Here is a 12017-nt window from a genome sequence, read left to right on the forward strand (position 1 = left end):
ACCATATGGGTATCACGCTTGGGATTTGGTGCCGATGGATCAGTCTGCACTAGTGGGCTGAAAAATAAGCCAGACCAAGTCCTGGGGCAGCACACTGTGTGACACACAGATCTGTGCCTCAAGTGCGTGTTGTTCCAGCATCCCGTTTTTGAGAACATGGCTCCCTACCTCACTTTTTTTCTTTGCGTGTCTGGCTTTATGTATACAATGCAAGTGTGTGGACAATTCAGAGGGGGCTGGTTGCATACATATAACATTAAAATCCCTACAGTCCCTGATGCCTAACCTTTTATTCACGGTGCTGTGCGGTCACCTCTGGCTGCTCAGTGCCCGGGGCAGCAGCAGAGCCCCGACGTTATTTAGGAGGAAGGTGTACTTAGGCAGAGGATGTTACTTAGAGAGGGGCGTAAGGATGCGAGAAACATCTCCCAGGTGACACCACCATGCAAGGCCGGCCGTGGCACGACCCGGGCAGGCCTTCCGTGCCCTGCCGGGCTCTGCGGGACCACTACGGCCGCGGGGAGGCGGCCCCGGGGTCCCGCTGCGCCCCGCCGGCCGCGGCCAGGCCCGAGCAGGCCGGCGCCAGGCCCCGCCTCTCCCCGCAGGCTGCTCGGCGGCGGGCCGGGGCGGGCGGAGCCGGCGGCCGGAGCCATGAGCGCCCACCGCAGCGAGAGCGACTGGCAGGGGCTGGTGAGCGAGGTGAGCCGGCCGGGACGAGCCGAGCCGGGCCGGGCCGGGGGGCAAGCGGGGCGCCCGGTCTGCTGCGGGGCGGCCTGCCCGCCGGGATCCGGCCCGCCGGCGGAGAGGGGCGGGCACGGGGACCGCCGTGCCCGGGGCTGCAGCGGGCTGAGGGCGGAAGGTGTCCCCTGGGGGCGAGACCCCCGGCAGTTGTGCCGAGGGGAGGCCGGCAGAGAGGCTGCGGGCCTTGGGCGGCCCCAAAGAGGCGGCCCCCAAAGGCGGCTGCAGCGCGGCTCGCCCGCCTGGCGCACCTGACCCGGGAGAGGGGTGGGTGGGTTTCATACTGGGGTGCTGTAGGGACCGTGGGCGTCAAGAGGTAAAGGAGAAGGCTTTCAGAAAACAAAATTATAAAACGTACCTACTGTGTCCGCCTTAAAAGACCCGTAATGTCCACGAGTACACGCTTTCTTGTAAGATATAAGTTACCAAACTCAAAGCGACTGGAGGCCTGTACAATTTAAAGGAATATCATCTGTGTTAAGCCTGTTTAATAGGCAAAAACATGTTTGGGGTAGATTGGCATTCTTATTTTTGCATTGCTGTAGGGCATTAAAATGCTATTTTTATGTTTACAGACAAAACTGCACAAAAGGCATGTGCCTCAATGCGAACCTGACTGAACCTGCTGTTGTAGGGTAGCTTTTACACAGGTGAATTCCTCTGATTTCAGGAGGGCTTTGCCTCCGTTACATTGCCTGAGCATGGCCTTAGGCCCTCGCCTCTCAGAAGTATGCATGGGTTCAGTCCTGAAACTGTCACATCTCCCAGTGAACTCAGTTAGTGTATGCGGGTCCAGGTCTGTGCAGTGCATCCAGAACTGGAGTCTTTCCATGCACATGGTACTTTGAAACACATAAAACAATCCAGAAAAAAGTGAAAAGCATACTGCCAGTGTCCTGCTTGTGCAGTGTTGCACCTGACATCTCATTTCCCAAATGGGAGTTTTGTTTGTGGGTGGGGTAGTGTTACGTGGCAGGAAAGGGTAGGGAAATAGAAATGATTCACAAGGTGCATTCAAAGGAAATGTCCCTGATCTTGGCTTTAAAAAGTCATTCATTTAGAGTTCCTGTAGAACTTTTTGGCTTTTGATATGATTTAACCTAAAAGCTCAATCTTGAACACTTTCTGGTTTAGGGGTTTCCTGGTTGTAGTGAAGTTTAATGGCTGCTCAGCTACATTCTTGCAAATACTTCAGCATACATATAATTTCTTTTTTTTTTTTCAGGAACAATGAGAGGCATAGCAATTTATATTCCATTTTTCCTTCCTTTCTCTGTGTTTCCACAGCAGGCATACAGCCTGTTTTTCTGCATGAAGTCTGTAGCACACGCTGACAGGGTATAGGCTTCCCTCTTCTGCTTTCCCCTTCCTTTGGCTGGTGTGATTAACTTTGTGCAACTTAGCTATTAGCTTCACCATAGTAATGGGTCTGTGAGAAAGTGGCTCTAACTTCTGAAGTAACTTAAGTTTTTCCAGTTTACTGTATTCCTCAACGTGCAATTTGAGGGGAAGGTATAGAGCTTATCACGGCCTCTCAGTTTCAGTGTCTACTAGGTAATTTAAGTTTTGTTCCCTACACATGTAGTAAACATTCTGAAGTGCTGTCAAAGCAGAAAACTTAACATAGGCAGGAAGAGACTTCATAGATCCGAATAAACACTCTTACATTGTGGATGCTGAACAGGTGAAATACAGAGGGGGATTCAAATTCTTGACCTAAAAGAGCAGAAGCCAGTGGATTCAAATCAGTGGTCAGATACTTGTTACCTTTCAAATATGGAGAATTGAGTGTGTGGAAATGAATTTCCATTTCCTATTGAAATACTTGTCAAAGCAGCTGTAATATGTTTAAGTCTGGTATTGCAGGTATTAGGATGAATGGTAATATGTATTTTTGTCCTTATATGTATACATATACTAATACTTGTACACACAGCTGTGTATTTCTGTAGTTGGGTTTTTCATTCTTCATTAGAAAAAAACATTTATTTTGATTTGTTCCTTTTACTCTTTTTTCCTTTTTTCTTTTCTACTTCAGTGCCTTTTGCTCTGTACTCTTTCACATTTCTTTCTCTGCTTTTATTATGCTCATCACCAGCTTCTTGCATGTTCTTTTAGCTCCATGCTTACATATGGTTTCCACTCATCCCACAGCCTTTCAGGCTTAGTGTGCACCTGGTACTCTCCACAGTCTTTGTGCCATGTGTACCATGTACTGACTCTGAACAGGGTGATGTAGAAAGGGGAATACTGGGACAAAGCCAACTTTGTAAATATTTGAGAGCAGAAGGAGTCATTATTTCCGCTGATAATCTTGCAAACTGAATACAAGAGAACAAGCTTCAAGATCGAGAATCCATGTAAATTTTGTCCATTCTTGTGTTGAGTTCAGGTGTCTGTCGTGGATGAATGTTTATAAAAAGTGAAGTACTCTGTTGGATTACCACATAATTTTTGCTTGGGGTCTAGATTTTTATCTTACATTACATCACTGCATAGCCCATATTTAGGATATTTAAAAGCCAGTGTAAGGCAGTAGGATATTAACTGTTATTAACTAACTAGTTATTAACTGTTTGTTTTACATGAATGAAACTGAGCCATGGCAAGAACTTTCTTTAGGCCTCCACCGAGATGGTGGCCTAAATCCTTCAGAAACAAATGATTTCGTAAATCTCAAAATACTATCCCAAGAGTAGGGCCCATCCATTTAAATGTGTTTTTAAAAATAATAAACAAAAAAAGATAAAATCCTTGATGCAAACAAGATACCTCTCCCACCTGGAAGAGGATGAAAAAAGGAAAATATGACAGATAATAGCTGCTTTGCTGCGTGCACTGCTAGAAAGCAAATACTATAAGGTGGTTATGTGGCACTCTTCACTGAAGAGAATAGAATTATTGAAAATAATTTTGTCACCAAAATCTTGGCTGTAGAGTTTTGTTTGTTTGCTTTTAAGTGTTTATAAATGTCAGTACACATATTTACTTTTTAGCCTGACTTACATATTTATGGCTATGCTAAGCTGTTAATTTATACAACTTGTGTGAGTCAATTCCTTCCTGGCTCAATTTTCTTCTCTGTGTGGAAGAGATGAAATGTAGCTAAATGCTGTTAATAGGAGTGAAAACCATGATAGATGAGTGTTGTTTGAGGGTGGTTGAGGTAGTTCTGTTTTGAGAGGTTGTAGAAGCTTCCAGTTCTGTGTTTTCTGTTCTAGAGAATGGTGTGATTTCAGTTTTTCCTTGAATTCTGTGTAATCTACCTTGGAATCTTATGACCGAAGGGTGGTGATAGAACTAGTGATTGGGAAATCAGTAAGTGGTAGCATGATCCTGGGGTGGTGGGGTGAGTTGAACAGCACCAGAAGATCATGTGTGTGGTAGGGAAAAACCACTTTTGCATGGTGTGCAGGACCACCTCCGTCCTTGCCTTAGGGAGCTGACTTCTTAAGAGTTCAGTCTCCTTTCTACTGAAGTCAGTGACTGTTCCTCCGTTAACTTCACGGAGAGTTGGCACCAGTCCTAATTTAATACTGCTTGGAGAACGTGTACTTTTGGCAGTGTTTTCCACTGGAAGCAGGAAGGTTTCCTAGGAAACCCATAGACTAGAGTGGCTGTCCTCCGTTCTTTCTGCTGGCTTCTCCCTCAGATTTGGCAATTTTTAGAATTAAATCCAATGTCAAAATGCTTCACTTTCCTTGCCACCTCCCACATATTATAGCATTTACTGTATGCTATTTACAGCTACTCATATATGACTGTGTTTCCTAAAATTAGTTTGAAGAAATTTAGTCTCCATTTAATTTGTTATTCTCAATAATCTCTTGATTATTAACTGTGTGTGGTCTTGGGCACTGCAGGGAGAAGTGATATGGATGTGCTCTCAAGCTCCCTTCTGTAGTAACTGGCAAGTTAAAACTAGGAGAAAGAGTTTGGGGGAATGATTTATCTAACGTGCAGCTATTGAGCAGTAGTTCTAGTTGAAATAACCACATGCTCCAGGCATGAATTGTGAATAACAGTGAGAAACCTAACCTGTTTGTAATTGGCAGAACACACCTTTGCCATTGGTTGCACTTTTTTTTTTTAAATATGAACTGGAGAGAAAAGGAAGGAAAATTAGTGAGATTTTCATAATTACAGTGTATCTGCATTTTCAAATGGTGAGAAATGTAATTAACCAAACCTATCTGAGGGGACCACACAGGGTTTGGGACCACTTGTCTCAGGGTTTTTCAAAATACGGGCAAATGCTAGTGACTGTAGGCAAGAACAAAGTGGAGTGGGTGCTCTGAGTTCCCTGGGTGACTGTTGGCATTATAATGGCTTTGTCATTTGGAAATTAGATTTCATATTTCAGTGAATGATACCATCCTGGTTCATGTTTGAGCAGTTAAGGAGTAGCAAGTGAAGGAAATGCTGGGCTGTAGGAAAAGCAGAGTTGGTACTATGTGGTAAAACCAAAGAAACTGCATTGTTTCAGAATTTATTTGAGATGAGAACATGAGATGGCATGCAAATGGCCAGTAATTGTATATCGCTCTGGGTTTGAGTGCGTGCCTCTTCCAGATAAGCTGAAGACTTTAACCTGAAGTCAAGGAAAGCAACTTTACTGAAACATGGTCAGCAAAGACCCCAAATAGTGACATTGCAATGCATTTTGATACTCTTCAGTTTATTTGCAAAATTACCTTCGAGAGTGCAGTGAGAAGAAATTTGATGACATTTGAGGCAGTTAAAAAGTAGTAGGATCTCTTGTCCAAAAGACATTGAATCGAATTCAGTTTCTCTGAGAACATGGTGGATGATGGGTTTCCAGGTCCACATACAGCTTGGTGGCCCATCGTCATTTGGGAGGACACCAAGTCCTGGAGTATTAAGAGAATACAAGGTATGAGCCACATTGATTTCAAAGCAGAACTTGGAGAAAATATCTTTACTTTTAGCCTCAGGAAATTAAGTATTTTTCTCCTTGGCACTGATTGCCATAAAATAGCCAAGTATAAGCCAGTAATTCGTACAGAGTTAAAATAAATTATTTTGTGATAGGAATGTGGTGTGTTTGTTGGTTTAAAAAAAGAAAGTCTAAAACCTTGACAGTGTTCCAGCTTCATCTGATTATTAGACCATGTCTGTGGCGTCGTTAATGAGATCTATCCAGATTTGTCTCTAAAAATAGCAATGGACAAATAGTAAGTGTTTGATGTAGAGGGTCACCTTGGAACAGTTTCACTCTCCTGCAATGCCAGTCTCTTTTTACTCAGTTTCACTAAAGTAGTTATCTGGCTGTAAAGCAGTTCAGGCAGTAATGTAGGGTGTCATATATATTCCTTTAATTATTATGATCTTCCTTGTACCAATTATAATTTCCTTTATTGCAGATAACAGTGAATTGGTAGATAAAAGTCACTAGGCAGATATGAAAAGTTTTATGTAGTAGCTTTTAGATTGAAGGCATAGTAGCTGGTTCTTGTTTACTTTTGTTTTTTAAATTCAAAGATTCTTTTGAAACGTCAATTGAAAAGAAACAAAAATAATAAGAATATATCATATTCTTACAGTAGATAACAGAATCCACTTGTTTGTCTCACTGATAGGCATTATGTGAGATGTAGCCTTTTTTCTTCAAGTGCAGAGGAAGAAACCTCTATGAATGCCAGGAGCATCTCTTGAATACCTCTTCTCAGACTATATTGGAAATTTTTCCTTATTGCTTGCATTGCTCAAAAAACAAAAACAAAACAAAACAAACTATTAAACTCCTATGTTCCTTTGGGCAGTATACCAACTTTGGTGCACTCATTTGTTCATATATGGGAGGTTGTTGTTGGGACTCAGGGATTTTCCTGTGTATAGTCTTTTCCTGGTATACAGTGGCTAAATAAACTTGTGGCCATTATTCATGCCTTTTTTGTTTGTTTAACATTCTGAAGCATATATATTGAATAAACTCTTTGAGGTGCCTCATTGTATAACTTGTTTTTCCTCCAAAAATGGCAATTGGAATTGGAAACATAGCTCAGCTGAATAATCAAATCCCACAAGAATGCTGTGACTATCCTTTCTTGTACTGTAAACCCGTGGAAACCAATTACTCTACATTATTATTATTTTCATCCCATTTATTTGGGAAAATCCACGGTTTTGTGTAGCGCCAGGTCTGCGTTTCCTGCCTGGTAAGGATGTTTTTTGTCGCCTTCTTCACAGGCCCCGGTCAGCTTCTGGCAGCTGCACGCCATTTTGTGGGGTGCCATTTCGCGGGCCGCCATTTTGTGGCGTGGCGCCTGCCCAAGCTGTGCCCCTCCTGGGCTCAGGCGTTTGCCTGCTCCTCTCCCACTATGCCCCAGTGAGGCCTCAGCTCCTTCGTCTGGTGGTCAAAGGAGCAGGCCTGGTTATTTGGGTTGGTTCGAAGTGATGGGGGGTTGCTTTTAGTCCATTTTGTTTGTAATTAATGTGCCAGATCATTTGTATTTAAAAAGAGTTTAGTGAAGGCGTGTTTAGCAGTGGAATAAGGCATGAGATGAAATAGGGAAAAGAAGGAAATGGATTGTCAGAGACAAGTACTTCACTGTAAGTGAAAGAATGATTTTATCAAGTTTAGAGCAGTTTACCATGTCACTATAATCTCTTGCTGACAATATTAAAGTTTAGCTTCTGATGCCTTTCAGTGTTTTATCAGGGGACTTGACATTTGTGTAAGGTATCAGTAAGGACATAAGTACATAGGTACAGTTGCCTTTGTAAAGTTGATGCCAAGGCATCATAATCCAGTAAATTTATGGCAGTTTTTCAACTTCAGTAGTGCCAGAAATAAAATTAATCCAAGGTGGAAGTGTCCTTTTGAGAGTTCAAATCCTTCTTGGAATTGCTTTTCTCATCCCCTTCCGGCTTTTTTGCAAGTAAGCATTTACCATTTTTGGAAAATGTTGGCTGTACTACTATACTAAACTCCCTTTTCCCTTTCTCATTAACCTGAAATTGAGGTTAACAAAGCCAGTTCTGAGCAAGTGGTACATACAAGTGATGATTTTTGTCCCAAAGAACGGCACTGACTAGAACAGTATGGAAGTGCTGATGCTCTTGCTCTGTGCAAGAGCCCATAATGACAAAGTATTCTTGTCAGAGTACATAATGAAACTATAAATTGTTTTCATGAGTGCTGTGATATTTGGTCTCTTGCGGAGCACATTGAGAAAGTATTTAGTGCCACATCTCATGTGAGTAACGTCAGAAATAGATATAGATACATAGAATGAGAAGTGTCAGGTGATGGGTCAGAAGAATCTGCTGATTGAACACCACGTTAAGTGAAAAAAGTTGCCTGAAACTTCTGATAGGTAAAATTCAGCCACTGCAGGAAAGGATGATGTCGACATTACTCTCTCTTCCTCTCAATAGGGAAAGGCAGTGAAGCTGATCAGACTAATGCAGAAGAGCTAAGATTTGCAAGCTCTGCTTCTCTTTGTGCATGAGCCCTGCAAATAAGAGGTGGTGACAGGAGGGGAAGGCTCACTTCTGTCTTCCCACTCCCTTCACATGCTTGCAGTATTACTGCATTTTTAACATCCTTTTGGCTCAACAAGCATGTATAGTATCACAGCACGCTGAGGGACTAAAGTCATTTCTTTTGTCCGTGCCTATAGGGTATCACACTATAACTGATTCAAGTACATTTCAGTCGCCACTCACGCTACCCTTTCTACCATGGCATGGCCCTCTTGCACTACCTGGGAGGGAGAGTGAGCCCAGAGGACATCGCTGGTAATGGGGAGGGAAGGGAGGATGGGGTGAGAAGTGCCGGTTAGTAGCAGAGCTGCAGAGCTGTATTGTGGAGACAACTAGACATTTTCATACTGTTATATTGAGGGAAAAGAATAGAAATGTAGACTGATGAATTTTCTAACACACAGTAATCAGGAGAGCACGTGGCCTTGCAAGTGGATTTCAGGATTCTGAAACAATAAATTTCTTTTCTGTGGTTATTAGCAGTAAGCTAAGAAGACTTGCGACAGAGTTTGATCCCATGCAGAGAATCGTCTTCGGTCTTCTCAGAGGAAAACTTGAGAGTGTTGAATCAAGTACTGGCTGGGGTACAAGTGGCTCGCTACAGTTATTTTATTTCTTTTTCCTCTTCTGCAGTATCTGGTGTGCAAGAGGAAGCTCGAAAGTAAAAAGGAGGCATTGCTAATCCTTTCCAAAGAGCTGGACACTTGTCAACAGGAAAGAGACCAGTACAAGCTCATGGCCAATCAGTTGCGGGAACGACACCAGTCTTTGAAAAAGAAGTACCGGGAGCTGATTGTAGGTTGTTCTTTACAAATGCTGTATAACTGGGGGACAAGAATCAGCCTGAATATCAAAAGCAGTCTATAATGCATGCTGTAAAAAACGTTTGGGTACTTGTTTACAGTAGCCCTGCAGTTGTACAGTCCTGATCATATTATTACTCATTTGTTCCGCATTGATGAGGTAGTGGCTGTTATATAAGACACAGAAAGACAGTTTGTGCTCTGAGAAAATTAGTTGCAGTCATAATTCCATTTAAAAACTGACTGCAGTATTATTATTCCACAGCAACTTAATGTACCGTTATGAAAAACAGTGCAAAGTAAATTTGTAATGACCTGCTGTTCTAGAAATGTAAACAAATCTTAAGCCTTAGAGAAATTTTTAACGTGAAATTAATATTACTGGTATTAATCAAGATGCAGTAGTTTAGAAACAATTTTGAAAATATTTTAGTTAAAATGCATGTTTTAAGATTTGATCTGCAAAGTTAATATAGATGCTGGCTTCAGAAATAAGTTGCCAATAATGTGTGTCTGTTTATTTGTAGGATGGGGATCCATCCCTTCCCCCTGAAAAGAGGAAACAGGTAGGATTTATTTTTCAGTTGACAATATTATTCTGCTACAAAAGTTTTTTGCAAAACTGTGAAAATATTAACCATGAAAACTGGTAAAAAGCAAGCATTTCTGTGCACAGATGTTGAATTGAGACTTCTTGTGCTTTCTTCTAAATATATTTCATTCTGAAGTATCTGAACCGTCATTAATTAGAATATATGGCTATTGCTTTTATGTTCACTTAAGACTGAAATTGGTCAGTGTACAAAGACTTGAGATTCTTTTTCTCGTTGTTTATCCTTCTTGTTTTGAGTCCTAAAATGGATTCATGCCAGAACTTCTCATACTTCAGAAGCAGTTTGGGAGCGCATTGTCTGCATCCCATAGTTGTTAATTTATTGTTGTGAGTGCTGTTTTCCATTAGGTACTTTCCCAGGTCATTTGGGTTCCATGGGTTATAAGTGGTAAGAACAACAGTAATTGCGTTTTATGGTTCCTCTGAAAATCTTTTTGCCTACTCACTTCTTTTTTTTCCAGAGAATCACAAACTGTGTCCCTACTGCAGGATGTTGGTTGTCACAGCCTGATATTATCTTAATTTCTAGAGAAAAAATAGCACCCAAAGCAAAATGTGTGAGAAGGGAGGGTAGGAGAACCCAAAGGACAAAAGTTGTTACTGTAATTGCTAGTCTTGAAAGTCTCAGACTTGGACTGCTTCAAACGTGGGTCAGAAATTTTACAGATCGTCCTTTCCCTAGGAGTTTGCATGTAGTTCTTGCTATTTTATTAAATTTTTAGGGGCCCAGAGTTTTGGTGGTTTTAAACTAAACTTAGAGAGGAAATATTTTAACACCTTCATGTACTTAAATAGCTGCCAAGAAGTCAGTGTCTCAGCATAGAATCATTTAACTTGCTTGTTACTTCACATAATTTATCTGAAATTCTGTTATTTCAGCAGAGTTCCAATAAAAGTTTATGGCCAGATAAGGGTTTGTGCATTGTGACTACTCAAATTGGAGCTGAAGAATATGCAATTGAAATGAAAAAAGCCCCCAGCAATGCAGTATGTGGATCATTACAGAGATTAGTAGGAAGGGATATTTGCCATCCCATGGATGTTGTTCTCATTCCTCTCCCATATTTCAAAACAAACAAATACGATGCTTGCTTCTAAAGTATTGGCAGAATTTAGTCGAAATTCAGAAGTTGCAGTTACGTTTTGGCAAATCTTAATGTGTTAAGTGCTTGGAAAGTCATTTAATAATTTAGCTAGGAGTCTTTTTATTTTTTTATTTTTTTTATTTTTTTTTGTGAGGAAGTTATACATTCATGCTGAGTAACAGAGAAAGAAAGAAAATCTTGTTCTCAAATGGGGTCATTGTAGAGGTCTCCCCCAAGGACAATATATATTTTAGGCTGTACATTAACAGACTGTTAGTGCACTTCGTAAGTTTTCATTTTCCTGTTGAAGCATGTCTATAGCGTACAAGCTATATAATCTGGAGTAGTTAGGATAACCTTTCCGAAGAAGAGTATACTTTTAATTTGAGAAGTGCATCAAAGCATAATAAAATAAAGTTTTGAACATTTTTTCCATTATTCACGTAAACGCATTTCTTAGACAGCTTTTTCTTATCTAAGAAGGAGTTAAGTTCTCTGTGCTCTTTTGGACTTTTCCATCCACTTTTTGCTCAAAAACCTAGCTGCCTGCTCAGAGAAATTTGTTACCTCACAGTCACTTTATAAAAACAGAGATCTTGATCCTGTAATCAATTTTGTGTGACACAAATGTACGTGCTGTTCTTGTGGTCAGGAATGAGATGAAAACGTGACCTGCTGAACAATTTGCTGTCCCTTACATTTCTGTACTATAAATGAGAAATTATTGTTGAAATTGCAATTTACAGCCCTAAATGTAGTGTGGGTTGGATTTGCTAATTTCTTGTCCTTCAGCTCTTCATTTTTCACCTTCATTATGCTTTGTGACTTCTTAAAATATGTTCTCTTCCATCACATGCCTTCTCTCACTGTTTCACAACACAGAGTTTTCTTGTTTTCAATGGAAATGTCATGCAACTGGGCAATTTCAATCAGCAAGCAGTTACAGACTGTGTTTGTGTAGAATTGTTTTCATATAAATGATATCTTAACGTGCAGCGCTCTGCAGTGTTTTCTCTCTCCAAGCTGTGCGTGTGGTGGTACACATCTCTGACATAATCAAAGATCGCTCTAGGTGTACACCTTCTGCCAACCAACAGAAGCAGGAATGAGAAATTGTGCTACTGTAATCTCATCTCCTGCAGTAGTTTTTTGGCTGTTTGTATTGTTAGCACAGCCTATGAGCAGTAAATGCTTTCCTGGCCTCTTTTTATACCAAATACTCCCTATTAAATGCTGCAGCTGAATGTCACGTCATGTTGTGCCAGGTGT

At 41.1% G+C, this 12017-nt stretch overlaps 1 protein-coding gene across 2 annotated transcripts in view; it reads left to right on the plus strand.

Moving 5' to 3' along the window:
• The first annotated feature begins 575 nt into the window (after positions 1 to 575).
• Positions 576 to 12017, plus strand: part of CCDC149 (coiled-coil domain containing 149) — a 51114-nt gene continuing 39672 nt past the window's right edge. The window contains exons 1-3 of one of the 2 annotated variants that reach the window (XM_035551808.1): positions 576 to 699; positions 8881 to 9042; positions 9578 to 9616. In XM_035551808.1, coding sequence (XP_035407701.1) covers positions 652 to 699; positions 8881 to 9042; positions 9578 to 9616 — 249 coding nt within the window. In that variant the 5' untranslated portion in view covers positions 576 to 651. The remainder of the gene's footprint in view (positions 700 to 8880; positions 9043 to 9577; positions 9617 to 12017) is intronic. The other variant, XM_035551799.1, reaches the window with a different exon arrangement.

This window comes from Cygnus atratus, chromosome 4, assembly GCF_013377495.2.
Source record: "Cygnus atratus isolate AKBS03 ecotype Queensland, Australia chromosome 4, CAtr_DNAZoo_HiC_assembly, whole genome shotgun sequence".
Lineage (NCBI taxonomy): Eukaryota > Metazoa > Chordata > Aves > Anseriformes > Anatidae > Cygnus > Cygnus atratus.